At 63.2% G+C, this 12,651-nt stretch overlaps 1 protein-coding gene across 1 annotated transcript in view; it reads left to right on the top strand.

Moving 5' to 3' along the window:
* Positions 1-1,484: 1,484 nt before the first annotated feature.
* Positions 1,485-12,651, top strand: part of IQSEC2 (IQ motif and Sec7 domain ArfGEF 2) — a 51,822-nt gene continuing 40,655 nt past the window's right edge. Inside the window, 2 exon segments of the mRNA XM_074937457.1 lie at positions 1,485-2,165; positions 8,509-8,538. Coding sequence (XP_074793558.1) covers positions 1,555-2,165; positions 8,509-8,538 — 641 coding nt within the window. The 5' untranslated portion in view covers positions 1,485-1,554.

Genomic DNA, 12,651 nt, shown 5'->3' with positions numbered 1-12,651 from the left:
CCATCCCTGTGGGGTGTTACGTGTGGCTGTTCCCCACCCCAGAAGTGGCTGCATCTCTGTGCCGGGTGAGCCCGCTCTGGGCCGCGGTATGTGCAGCGGTTCCCCAGTGGTCCCAATTCAGGGGTGGCTGCATCTCCGCACCGGGCGAGCCCTTTCTGCACCGTGTCGTGTAGGGCTGTTCCCCGGTGCCAGTGAAGGGACTCTGCCGAGCAGCTGTGGTATGTGCATGAGAAATAGGAGACTGATGTATTAACCTGGGCTAATTAATTAAACAGTCCCCGCCGGGAGCTGGGTTCCCCCCAGGCCTGGCTGCTCTTCCGTCCTGCCTGGTCTTCACCTCTCTCCCCCTGGGGCCTGGGTCACCCCCCCGAGCCCCGCCAGGGCCCAGGCCTGGGATGCCCAACAGCTGTAAGAGAACAAACTGAAAGAAGTGTCAGGACTCCTGGGTTCTCTCCCGGGCTCTGGGAGGGGAGTGGGGGCCAGGGGCTTAGAGCAGGGGGGGCTGGGAGCCAGGACTACACCCTGCCTCTTGTTTTGGGGCCCATGCCTCAGTTTCCCCTCTCCATCCTGCCCCTCACGCACGCACGCTATGGCAGTGGAATTCACCCATTATCTAAGCAGGGAGAAGCCGGGTACCCCAGGGTGACCGATTTGATCCCTTCTCCCCGGCTCAGACCCCGAGTCCCGTTCCCTCTCTGGCCAGCCCTGATCCATGAGCCCCGTAGGGCTGGGCCAACGACTTACCCCGGGAGCAGGGGACACCCCACAGGCTGGGGCTCCACAGCCAGGGCAGTCCCCTGACCCCCAGCTGTAGGCCCAGGCCCCTCTCCTTGGGCTTTGCCCCACCAGGCTGGGTTTGGGGCTCCCCGCTTAGATCAGCCCCTGCCTGCCCCCCAGGCTCAGCTAGGGCTCCCCCCAGCTCAGCCCTCCTCCTGGCTCAGCTCCACTCCACCACCTCCCATCTCAACTTGGGGCTCCCCCCTGAATCAGCTCCCGCAAGCTCGGCTCAGTGTCCCCCCTCTCCCAGGCTTGTCTCAGAGTCTTCCCCTTCCCCCCCCCAGGCAGGGCTCAGGGCTTCCCCCCAGGCTCGCTCGCCCCCTGGCTCCCCTCCGGCTCCCCACCTCCCAGGCTCAGCTGGCTCGGGGCTTGCCCCCCAGGGGTGGTCTCAGCACTCCCGGGCTCGGCCAGCTCGGGGCTCCCCCCCCCGCGGGGCTCGGGCTCGCCGGGGCTCGCAGGGCGGCGCGCCGCGCCGGCAGTGCGCAGTGGGCTGAGCGCTGCGGCGGGCGGGCGGGCGCTCCGGTTGCCGGCGCTCGGCGGAGGCAGCAGCCGGGGCGGCCCCCCCGCAAAAGGCCCCTCCCCCCGGGGCTCCCCGCAAGGCTCCGGCGGCGGCCGGGACCCTGCAGCCCCCTGCGGCCGGCCCGGGGGCTCGCCAGCCGGCCCGGGGGGAGAGGCAGAGCGGGGCGGGTCGAGGACCCCCCCGCCCCGACCCTCTCCATCATTGCGGGGCGCAGGGCGCACGGCTCCGGGCGCAGCCTCCTGCGGGCGTCCCTCTCCATGGAGGGGGGACCGGGGGCGCCCGGGGCCGACAGCCCGAGCCGGGCCGTGGAGTACCTGCTGGAGCTCAACAACATCATCGAGAGCCAGCAGAAGCTGCTGGAGACCCAGCGGCGCCGGATCGAGGAGCTGGAGGGGCAGCTGGAGCAGCTGACCCAGGAGAACCGGGACCTGCGCGAGGAGAACCGGGAGCAGCCCGGCCGGGAGAGGGAGGGGCCGTACCACCAGCGCCCGGGCCGGGAGTTCCAGGGCCGGCCGGAGCGGGACGGGCAGCACCAGAACCGGGAGGGCCAGTGCCAGAAGCGGGGGGACGGGCCGTGCCAGAGCCGGGACAAGGAGCGAGAGCCGCACCCCGGGAACCGCGAGGGGCCCCACCAGAACCGGGACAGCCACTACCGAGACCAATGCCAGCTGCACCGGGACAGCGGCTCCGTCCGGGAGCGGAGCGGCCCCCGCCAGAACCGAGACAAGGAGCGGGAGTACCCTCGCCCGCCCCGGGAGCGGGAGCGGGGCCCGCTGAGCCGGGGCGTGTCCCGGAGTTCCAGTCCCGGAGCCGGCGGGGGCCACAGCACCAGTGCCAGCACCAGCCCCGCCACCACCCTGCAGAGAAAGTAAGGAGCTGTGCCCCTGCTCTAGAACCTAGTCTAGATCCCATGGGGTCCCCAGGCCTGGATCTCTGCTTTGCTCGGGATCCTTGGGCCTCTTTTCTCCTGTTTCTGCTCTAGATCCACCTCCCCCTGCTCTGGATCCTGCCCTAGATCTCTCTTCCCCCCTGTGCTAGGTCCTGGAGCCACCCTGCTCTAGATCACTTGGGATATCTGCTCTGGATCAGTCTCCCATGCTCTAGGAGTCCTGCTCTGGATCCCTCTCTTCCCTGTTGTAGATCCTGGATACACACTGCTCTGGGTCCCTCTGGATCTCTGCTCTGACCCCTGTTCTAGAGCCCTCTGCCTGTGGCCTGGTTCCCTGTTCTGGCTATGTTGCCCTGTCTAGATCCAGGCTCCCTGCTCTAGATCCCTGGATCCTTCTCCCTCTGTTCTAGATACCTCTACTTTCCCCACTATTGCAAGAGTCATCTGCCCCTTCTCTCCTCCTCATCTCCTCCCAACCTACTCTAGATCCTCCTCTGCTTTGTTCTAGCCCCCTCTCCACCCTGCTCCAGAATAGATCCCCCCCTTTCCCATAGATCCCCACCTCTCCCTCTGTATCTCCCTGGAACCTGTCCCACTTCCCATCCAGTAGCTTTCTAGGGTCTTCCCTGAGGCTTGTAGCAGCGGGGGCTCTAGAGCTGCCCCTGGTGTGTCTAGAAGCAAGGGGTTCTCCACGTCTAAAGGCAAGGGATTCTGGAGCCTGGCCTCCTGAAATCTAGAAGAAGGGGTTCCAGAGCTAGGATCCAGATGTGCCAAGAAACAGTGCCTTCTAGAGCCTTCTCTCCAGGACCTCTGAAAGTAGGATGTTCTAGATCACACCCCAGACATGCCTAGAAGCAGCAGATCATAGAACCTGCTCCACTGTGCTCCTGGCGGTGGGGGGTTCTCGGGCCTGCTCCCTGACACGTCTGGAAGCAGGGATGTTCTGGGCATCCCATAGTGCATCTGGAAGTAACAGTCCTAGAGTCTGTTCCCAGCACTTCTAGCAGAAGAGGGCTCTAGAACCTGCTCCTCTGACCTGTCTAGACTGGGGGGGGGGTCATGGAGACTTCCCTGATGTGACTAGAAGCAGGAGGGTCAGGAGCCATCCTGCTGCCTGGTAGCAGGAAGTTCTAGAAGGTGACACCCCAACGCATCAAGGAGTGGGGGGTTATGGAAGTTGGGGTTCTAGAGCCTGGTCCCCTTATATGGATGTTCTAGAGACACCCAGAGCGTGTCTACATTCATGAGGACTAGTAGCGGGTTTCTAGATCATGGTCCCAACCTACCTCGTACCACAAGGACTCTAGAGCAGGACGGGCCTTCTAAAGCACAGGCTCCGGCGCACCTGGCCGCTGGCAGTTCTAGAGCTGCTTTTGCCACTCCTGGTGGTTTTAGAGCACAGTCCTGCTATGTCCAGCAACAGGCAGGGTCTAGAGCCAGCCACAACACTCCTGGCAACACGGGGGTGGGGGGAGGTGAGACCTTGCACCAGGGACTCCAAGCCCCAGAGGGTTCTAGAGACACCCTGGCAAACAGGGGATCTAGAACCTGCTCCTGATACGGCTGCTAGCAGGAGGGAGCCAGAACTTGCTCTGGACTCTCTTGGCAGCGGGGGGGGGGGTCTAGGACCTAACCCCGATGCATGTGGGGCGGTTTCCATCTGTAGATCTGCTTTGTCCTGGTACCCCTGGTCCCTTCTGCCTCCCCCCTCCCAGGGGTACATGGCTATTGGGCGGGAACAAGGCTGGATGATGGGGTAATGCAGCATGGATCGGTTGGGGGCACATGGGGTGAGGGGACTGGGCAGATACCCACCCCCTTCCCCAGGGAGAGGGGAGCAAAGAGTCACTTGTAAGAGCATGGGGCTTGGGTCGTGGGAAGCTGGGGGATAGCAGGACCTTGCATGGGTTCTCCTGAACTCCTGGGTTCTCTCCCCGGCTCTGGGAGGAGAGTGGGGTCTAGTGTGTGTGTGTGGGGGGGGAGGGCTAGGAGCCAGGACTCCTGGGTTCCATTGCTTTAGTGTCCAATTAGGAAGGAATCTCATTCCAGTTGTAGTTTGGCTTCTGAAGGGATCCCAGCGGCGTTGGCTCTTCCAGGGCTCAGATCCTTCCCCCTGCCCTGTCAGTGCTCTCCTGTCTGGGGGGGGCCTGTCTGCGCTTCTGTTTGTCTCTCCAAAACATCACCCTGATAAAATCCAGCCCCCCACCCACCACTTCTCCGTTGTGGGCAATCTCCTCCTAGGCCGGGGACAGTGTGTGAGCTGGGGGTGATCTCGTGATCCCCGGGGGTGGGAAATCTGGGGAACTTAGCAAGCTTGGGGGAGGATCTGGTGATCTTGGGATGGATCTGGTGATGATTTGGGGATCTGGGGATCTCACAGGGGATCTGGTGATCTCAGGGAGGACTTGATGGTCTTGGAATAGATCTGGTGATCTTACAGGGATCTGGTGATCTTAGGGAGGATTTGGCAAGCTTGAAATGGATTGGTGATCTTATGGGGGATCGGGTGGCTTTGGGATGGATCTGGTGATTGTATAGGGATCTGGTGACCTTGGGATGGATCTGGTGATCTTATGGGGGATCTGGTGGCCTGGGGATGGATTTGACGATCTTGCATGGGATCTGGTGACCTTGGGGTGGATCTGGTGATCTCATGGGGGATCTGGGGATCCGGGCAAGCTTGCGTGAGGCCCTAACATCTCTTGCAGGGATTGGATGTGCTTCACAAACTTCGGGGATGATCTGGTGAGCGTGGAGGCCACAGGAGATTTGTGGGGGGCCTTTCGGGAGGTCTGCAGGCTTTGGGGACCCTCCCCCAGCCCTGCAGGCTGGGCTGTGCCGGGCAGAGCCGTGTGGGGCGTGCGAGGTGGGAATTGATGGCTCCAGCCGCGTGTTCTCTTCTCTTCCCAGCACCACCCCCTCCCGCAGCTCAGCAATCAGCAACGTGGTTTGGATGCTGCTGCAAATGACTTAAAGCAGCACAAATCTGTCTTGCTTTTACCGCCCACTCTGCGCCGAGGTGTTCCTCAGAACCCGGAGTGCGAGCACTGAGGGGGTGGGCGGGGGAATGCAGGGGCCTGAGCTCCCCCCTCCCCGAGCCAGGGAGAGAACCCAGGCATCCGAGCTCCCAGCCCACCCCCGGCTCTAAACACTAGACCCCACTCCCCTCCCAGAGCTGGGGAGAGAACCCAGGCGTCCTGGCTCCCAGCCCCCCCTGCTGTAACCCACTAGACCCCACTCCCCTCCCAGAGCTGGGGAGAGAACCCAGGCGTCCTGGCTCCCAGCCAAGGACTATTTCAGGTGAGATCATTTGCAACCTTGCGGTCAGGCTGCATCCGTCCTGGCCCCGGGGGAGCGAAGATCAGAATCTGGCCCAGGGGTTACGCTGTCCTTGGCTGTTGCCGACTTGATGTCACCTTCTCATTCCCAGCCAAGCCTGTCCTGTCTGGGCTTCTTCACTTCCTCTGCCTTTCCCCAGGAGTACGGGGTGAACCCAGGCGTCCGGGCCAAATCCCAGCTCAGGAGATCTCTGCCTCCTCCCCGGCATTTTTGTGGGAGGGAGGCAGGTTTCTTCTTCACTTCCTGTCCCAAACCACTATGGAGCTGTTCTCCAGCTGCCCTTCCCCAGAGGTGGCTGCATCTTAGTGGTGGGTGAGCCAACCCCATGCGATGTTATGTGCGGCTGTTCCCCAGCTGCCCCACCCTAGAGGTGGCTGCATCTCAGCTCTGGGAGAGCCGTCCCCGGGAGTCTGTTGCTATCCTACCATCCCACATGGCAGCCACTAATCTCCCAGCATGGCGGAGATCTGTAAAATACCCTGACCCCACAGGACAGATCTGGAGGAGGGAGGAGTGGTGGGGTCTGCTGGGTAGTGCGAAACCACAGCCCGGCTCCCACCCGGCCCCGAGGCAGGGATTGGCTGGCTCAGGGGGGCAGGGAATGGGGCAGGGACCTGTCCCCTCTAGGGGGCGCCGGCTCCCATCCAGCCCCAGGGCGGGGACTGGCTGGCTCAGGGGGGCAGGGAATGGGGCCCGGGGCCTGTCCCTTCTGGGGGGTGTCAGCTCCCATCCTCCCCAGGGCAGGGACTGGCTGGCTCAGGGGGGCAGGGAATGGGGCCCAGGGCCTGTCCCCTCTTGGGGGTGTCAGCTCCCACCCGGCCCCAGGGCAGGGACTGGCTGGCTCAGGGAGGCGGGGAATGGGGCCTGGGGCCTGTCCCCTGTATGGGGTGCCGGCTCCCACCCGGCCCCAGGGCAGGGGCGGGAATGGGGCCTGTCCCCTCGGCGCGGGGGCGCCAGGTCCGAGGTTCAGATCTCAGGCTCACGGGGCCAGCTGGTCCCCCCGCCCCGCCAGAGGACGGGAAAGGGCAGCAGATGGGGCGGTCGGTGGGAACCGTGAGCTGATGACGCCTGGCCCCCGGCCCCTGCCGCCATGCCACCTGTTCCCGGGAAAAAGCCCCACTGGGCTCTGTGCGCTGGGGCAGGTGGCCAGAGCTGCTGGGCCAGACCCAGCTCGTCCCCTTCCCCCCCACAAGCCAGCCAGCCCCTGCCCCAGGGCCGCAGGGGAGCCTCTTGAGGGGCCAGGCCCCGGGCCCTCTTCCTTGCTCCCCCGACCCAGCCAGCCCCCGCCCCGGGGCTGCATGGGAGCCTCTCGAGGGGCCAGGCCCCAGACCCCCTTCCCTGCTCCCCCGAGCCAGCCAGCCCCCGCCCTGGGGCTGCAGGGGAGCCTCTCGAGGGGCCAGGCCCCGGGCCCCCTTCCCTGCTCCCCCGAGCCAGCCAGCCCCCGCCCTGGGGCCGGCACTCACTCGAGGGGAAAGGCCCCGGGTTGGGGGCACCCCTGCTCTGCCAGGCCTGTCCGGGCGTCCCCCGCCCCCCCTCAGCTGCAGATGAGCTGCTCTCAGATCCCAGCTCCAGCTCCGCGGGCAAGTTAACGCTGGTGTCTGAGCCCAGCTCCCCCTCTGCGCGCCCCGGAGAGCCCTCATCCCCGCGCCTCGCCCTGGGCTGCGCCGCTCGACCGGACTCCTGGGTTCTCCCCCCGGCGCTGGGAGGGGAGTGGGGGCTAGTCGTTGGCGCAGGGGGGCTGGAAGCCAGGACTCCTGGGTTCTCCCCCCGGCACTGGGAGGGGAGTGGGGGCTAGTCGTTGGCGCAGGGGGGCTGGAAGCCAGGACTCCTGGGTTCTCTCCTGACTCTGGGAGGGGAGTGGGGGCTAGTCGTTGGCGCAGGGGGCCTGGAAGCCAGGACTCCTGGGTTCTCTCCTGACTCTGGGAGGGGAGTGGGGGCTAGTCGTTGGCGCAGGGGGGCTGGAAGCCAGGACTCCTGGGTTCTCTCCTGACTCTGGGAGGGGAGTGGGGGCTAATGGTTGGCGCAGGGTGCACAGGCTTCCGGACACCTGGATACTATGAATCTTCCCCAGTGTATCCTGTCTGGGTCCATACTTTTCTCTCATTAGTTAATGAGCAGTTTAATTTGGCCTGGTGTCCCCCCCCCCCCGTTACCCTCATATGAATTGGTGTCTCTGCTAGATTCTGCCCGGCCACCTCACTAGCATTGAAAGGCCCCGAGTGTCTGCCATAGGTCAGGGGTTCTCAAACGGGGGGTCGGGACCCCTCAGGGGGTCACGAGGTTATTACTTGGGGGGTCGTGAGCTGTCAGCCTCCACCCCAAACCCCGCTTTGTATCCGGGATGTATAATGGTGTTTATGTGTTTTTAGTTTATAAAGGGGGTCGCACTCAGAAGCTTGTCACCAGTGCAAAAGTTTGAGAACCGCTGTGCTGGAGTGTGAGTGTGTGTGTGTGTGGGGTAGGACATGGTAGGACATGGGGCCTGTCCCCGCAAGGGGGTGCCGGCTTCCATCCAGCCCCAGGGCAGGGAACGGGACATGGGGCCTGTCTCTAAACCACTGAGTCTCCAGGCAGGTGTTGGAGTTATGTGGGCTGGATGCCCACTCCCTTCCCATCCTCCCCCCGAAACAGAGTCTGGGGTCAGGGGGAGCCTGGGGCTGGGCTGGCAGGGGGCTGCGGGTCTGGAGCGAGGGGCACCGGCAGGGCTGGGGGGAGCCAGGGGCTGGGCTAGCCGGGGGCTGCGGGTCGGGATTCAGCTGCGATTCCCCCCACTCCCTGGCTTTTACCTCCCCCACCGCATCCAGGACACCTGGGTTCCAGCTGCAAAGAATAGACCCAGCGACTTTCGTAATTCCCTTCTCCCCTTGCTCCCCAGCAGCAATGGGGCAGGGGGCGGGGGGCGGGGGGGCTGGATCAAGGGGGGTCTGGGTCTGGGGGGGCCGCCCGTCACTTATCCCGGTCTCTCTCTCCCTCTCGTCCGCAGGTCCGACGGAGACAACTCCCGAACTGTCAGGTCAGTGCTCGCGTCCCTCCTCTGCTTCCCTGCTCGCTCCCCGCTTTCCATCCCATCGCGCCTCCCCCGGCCCCCCCAGGTGCTGCTTTAGTCCGTCTCCCTCGTCTGATCCCGGCCCATTTCGGCCCATGGATCCGTCCCGTCCGCCCCCGCCCGGCCCATCTCTGGTCGTTCCCGGGTGGGCGTCCGGATGGGGCCCGTCTCACTCCGGATCGGGCGGGGCTTAAGACTGGGTCCCCCACCCCCACCTTGGCTGTGAGGTTGGGGCATTTGTAGCATGCAGCACGGCCTCGGCCAGCAGGGGGCGCCGCGGGGAGTGGGGTAGGGGGCAGGCCTGTGAGCGGCGCGCCCGGCTCCTCCAGCCCCGGCCTCTCCCTGCAGGGGGCGCTGCGTCCGTGGCGTTGCCTGTGTCCAGGAGCGGTGTGTGTGGGGCGGGGGGCCGGGGGGCATCCGGGAGCATCTCACGTCCAGTGTGGCTGCACTTTCGGGGGGCTGGCTCCGCTTGGCGAAGCGGGTCGCATGCTGGGGGCCAGCGGCGTGGGACCGAGTGGCTTCCCTGGTGCCGGGGGAGGGGGCTGTCAGGACGACCGGCACGGCGGGGGGCCCTGGTCTCGCTCGGGGTCTGGGCAGCGCCCGGCACGGCGGGGGGCCCTGGTCTCGCTCGGGGTCTGGGCAGCGCCCGGCACGGCGGGGGGCCCTGGTCTCGCTCGGGGTCTGGGCAGCGCCCGGCATGATTGCGGGGGGGGTCCCTGGTCTCCATCCAGGCCTGTAGGTGCTGTTGCAGAGTAAACCCCGTTACTGATACATTTCCACACCTGAGCCGCCTGACCTGGACACAGGCAGCCCCCAGAATTTCTTCTGGAACGAACGCGTCGGCTTTGGGGCGCTTCGAACGAATCCTCCTGTTTCCCTGAGTCATATCGTGTCCTGTATGAATGGGAAACATCGAGAGAACCCAGGCGTCCGGGCTCCCAGCCCCCCCTGCGCCAACCACTAGACCCCACTCCCCTCCCAGAGCTGGGGAGAGAACCCAGGCATCCGGGCTCCCAGCCCCCACCGCTCTCACCACTAGACTCCCCTGCCCCCTGGGCTGGGAATAGGATTATTTCCCTCCGCTAATTATGTAATTAGCAAAGCAATTATTTCCGATTTTCCCCTGTTCCTATGCTGTACATAACACACACAACCGCTGCTCCTACATACAACCATATTGATCCTGTGTGTGTGGTGTTAAAACAGCGCTGCCAGATCGGTGGATAGATACTGATGTAAATAACAGAGTGGTTAGAGTCGGGGGGACCAGGAGCCAGGACGCCTGGGTTCTCTCCCCGGCTCTGGGTGGGGAGTGGGGTCTGGTGGGTTAGAGCGTGGGGGGGCTGGGAGCCCGGACGCCTGGATTCTCTCCCTGGCTCCGGGCGGGGAGCGGGGTCTGGTGGGTTCGAGCAGGGCGGGGGCTGGGAGCCAGGACTCCTGGGTTCTCTCCCCAGACAGCGGCTGGGAGCTGTGTTGCTAGGGGTGCGTGGTAGTGGAACCTCGAGGCTAATGTGGCAGGACGTTGCTAGGAGACATGGGGGCGGGGGGGAGCTGACAGCTCGGAGGAGGAGTGACAATGTAGGGCTGCCAGGATACATTGCCATGGCGACCAGAAACATACACAGCGCCAGCCTCCCAACAGCTGTTTCTACGGCAGGCGAGATTCACGTGGTGCAGCCACCTCTGGGGTGGGACAGCTGGGGAACAGCCGCACATAACGCTGGATGGGGGACGGCTCGCTCGGTGCTGAGATGCAGCCACCTCTGGGGTGGGACAGCTGGGGAACAGCCGCACATAACGCCGGATGGGGGACGGCTCGCTCGGTGCTGAGATGCAGCCACCTCTGGGGCGGGACAGCTGGGGACCAGCAGCACATAACGCCGGACGGGGGACGGCTCGCTCGGTGCTGAGATGCAGCCACCTCTGGGGCGGGACAGCTGGGGACCAGCCGCACATAACGCTGGATGGGGGACGGCTCGCTCGGTGCTGAGATGCAGCCACCTCTGGGGTGGGACAGCTGGGGAACAGCCGCACATAACGCCGGATGGGGGACGGCTCGCTCGGTGCTGAGATGCAGCCACCTCTGGGGCGGGACAGCTGGGGACCAGCAGCACATAACGCCGGACGGGGGACGGCTCGCTCGGTGCTGAGATGCAGCCACCTCTGGGGCGGGACAGCTGGGGACCAGCAGCACATAACGCCGGACGGGGGACGGCTCGCTCGGTGCTGAGATGCAGCCACCTCTGGGGCGGGACAGCTGGGGACCAGCCGCACATAACACTGCACGGGGAGGGCTCCCCCGGCAATGGGGTGCAGCTGCCTCTTCCCTCCTTCATCTGCATTCTGTTTCATTTGCCTCTGCCTCAGTTTCCTCACAATCCCCTCCTGTGTCCAGCTTTGACATCGTCCCGTCTGCACCAGATGTGGGGTGGAGAACAGGGCTGGGAGTTGGGCGGGGAGTTGGAGCCTAGTACGTCATCAAGAAAGGGCACCCTACAATAACAAACCAGCCTATGCAAGGAGACGTGATCATAACTAGGGCCCTACCAAATTCCCGGCCATGAAAAACGAGTCACAGATTGTGAAATCTGGCCTCCCCGCCCCCCCGCAAAATCTGGCCTTTTGTGTGCGTTTACCATATACTACATTAGACCCTATATATACTCATGGGGGAGACTAAACTGGGGGTCCTGACCCAAAAGGGAGTTGCAGAGGGGGGTCACAAGGTTATTTTAGGGGGGTCGCAGTACTGCCCCGCTTACTTCTGCGCTATCTTCAGAGCTGGGCGGCCGGAGAGTGGGGGCTGTTAGCCGGGCACCCAGCTCTGAAGGCAGCGCCCCCCCAGCAGCTGCGCAGAAGTAAGGGTAACAGTACCGCAACCGCCCCCTACAATAACCTTGTGACCCCCCCCACACACAACTCCTTTTTGGGTCAGGACCCCAACAATTACAGCACCATGAAATTTCAGATTTAAAGAGCTGAAATCATGAAAGTTACGATTTTTAAAACCCTGTGACTGTGAAATTGGCCAAAATGGACCTTGAATTTGGCAGGGCCCTCAGAATAACAAATCCGAGAGACGCTAATAACAGACAGGGAGACACAGAGACCCTACAATAACAAACCAGAGAGACCGGCATACAATAATCAACCACAGAGACCCTACAATAACAAATCAGAGAGACTGGCCTATAATAATAAACCAGAGAGACCCTACAGTAACAAACCAGCCTACCCAGAGAGACCCTACAGTAACAAATCAGAGAGATTCTGTACTAACAAACAGGGACGCACACCAGAAACCCTACAATAATAAACCAGCGGGCTCTATGGTAAACACACCCATGTCTGCAGACACACCCTACAATAGCCAGATCAGAAAGACTCTAAATAACAAACAGGGACGCACAGAGAGACCCTACAGTAACGCATTGGAAAGAGCCTACGATAAACAATCTGGTGTACACAGAGAGACCCTACAATAACAAACCGGAGAGACACCCCCCTCCCAATAGACTGGCCCATTTTCCTGGTGGGTGGGTGGCGAGTGCGGGCTGGGGGAGATCCATGGAGGGTGGTAGGTGAGGTTGGGTGAGTTTTCCGGGGGGAGGGGGAGGGTATGCAGGGAGTCCCTGGTTGCCATGACAGCTGGGGGGCCCCCCTCTGGAATCAGTGTTGTTCCTAAAATAATTTACCCCCCATCCCCCCCTCGTTTCCTGGATTAATTAATAGCTAGAGCTTGAGTCATCTCTGAGCAGCTGGAGGGATGTGGCTGTGTGTGAGAGAGAGACTCTGTGTGTGTGTGTGTGTGTGTGTCCCTGCCACCCCCCCTGCTGTGTGTGTGGGGGGGAACCTGGCCTTGAGCTGTTCCGAGGCTGTTCCCCCATCATGGCAGAGTTTTCCCCTTCCTCAGAGCAAGCTGGTGCCAGCCACTACCTCCAGAGACTGGATACCGGGTAGATGGGCCTGTGGGTCTGATCTAACCTAGAGGAGGAGGGATGCTGGGGTGGATGGGCCCATGGTCTGATCTGGGGTGGAGGAGGTGGGATACTGGGGTAGATGGACCCCTGGGTCTCATCC

This window comes from Natator depressus, chromosome 23, assembly GCF_965152275.1.
Source record: "Natator depressus isolate rNatDep1 chromosome 23, rNatDep2.hap1, whole genome shotgun sequence".
In the NCBI taxonomy this organism is placed as follows: Eukaryota; Metazoa; Chordata; order Testudines; family Cheloniidae; genus Natator; species Natator depressus.
This window is presented reverse-complemented; position numbering and strand designations above follow the sequence as displayed.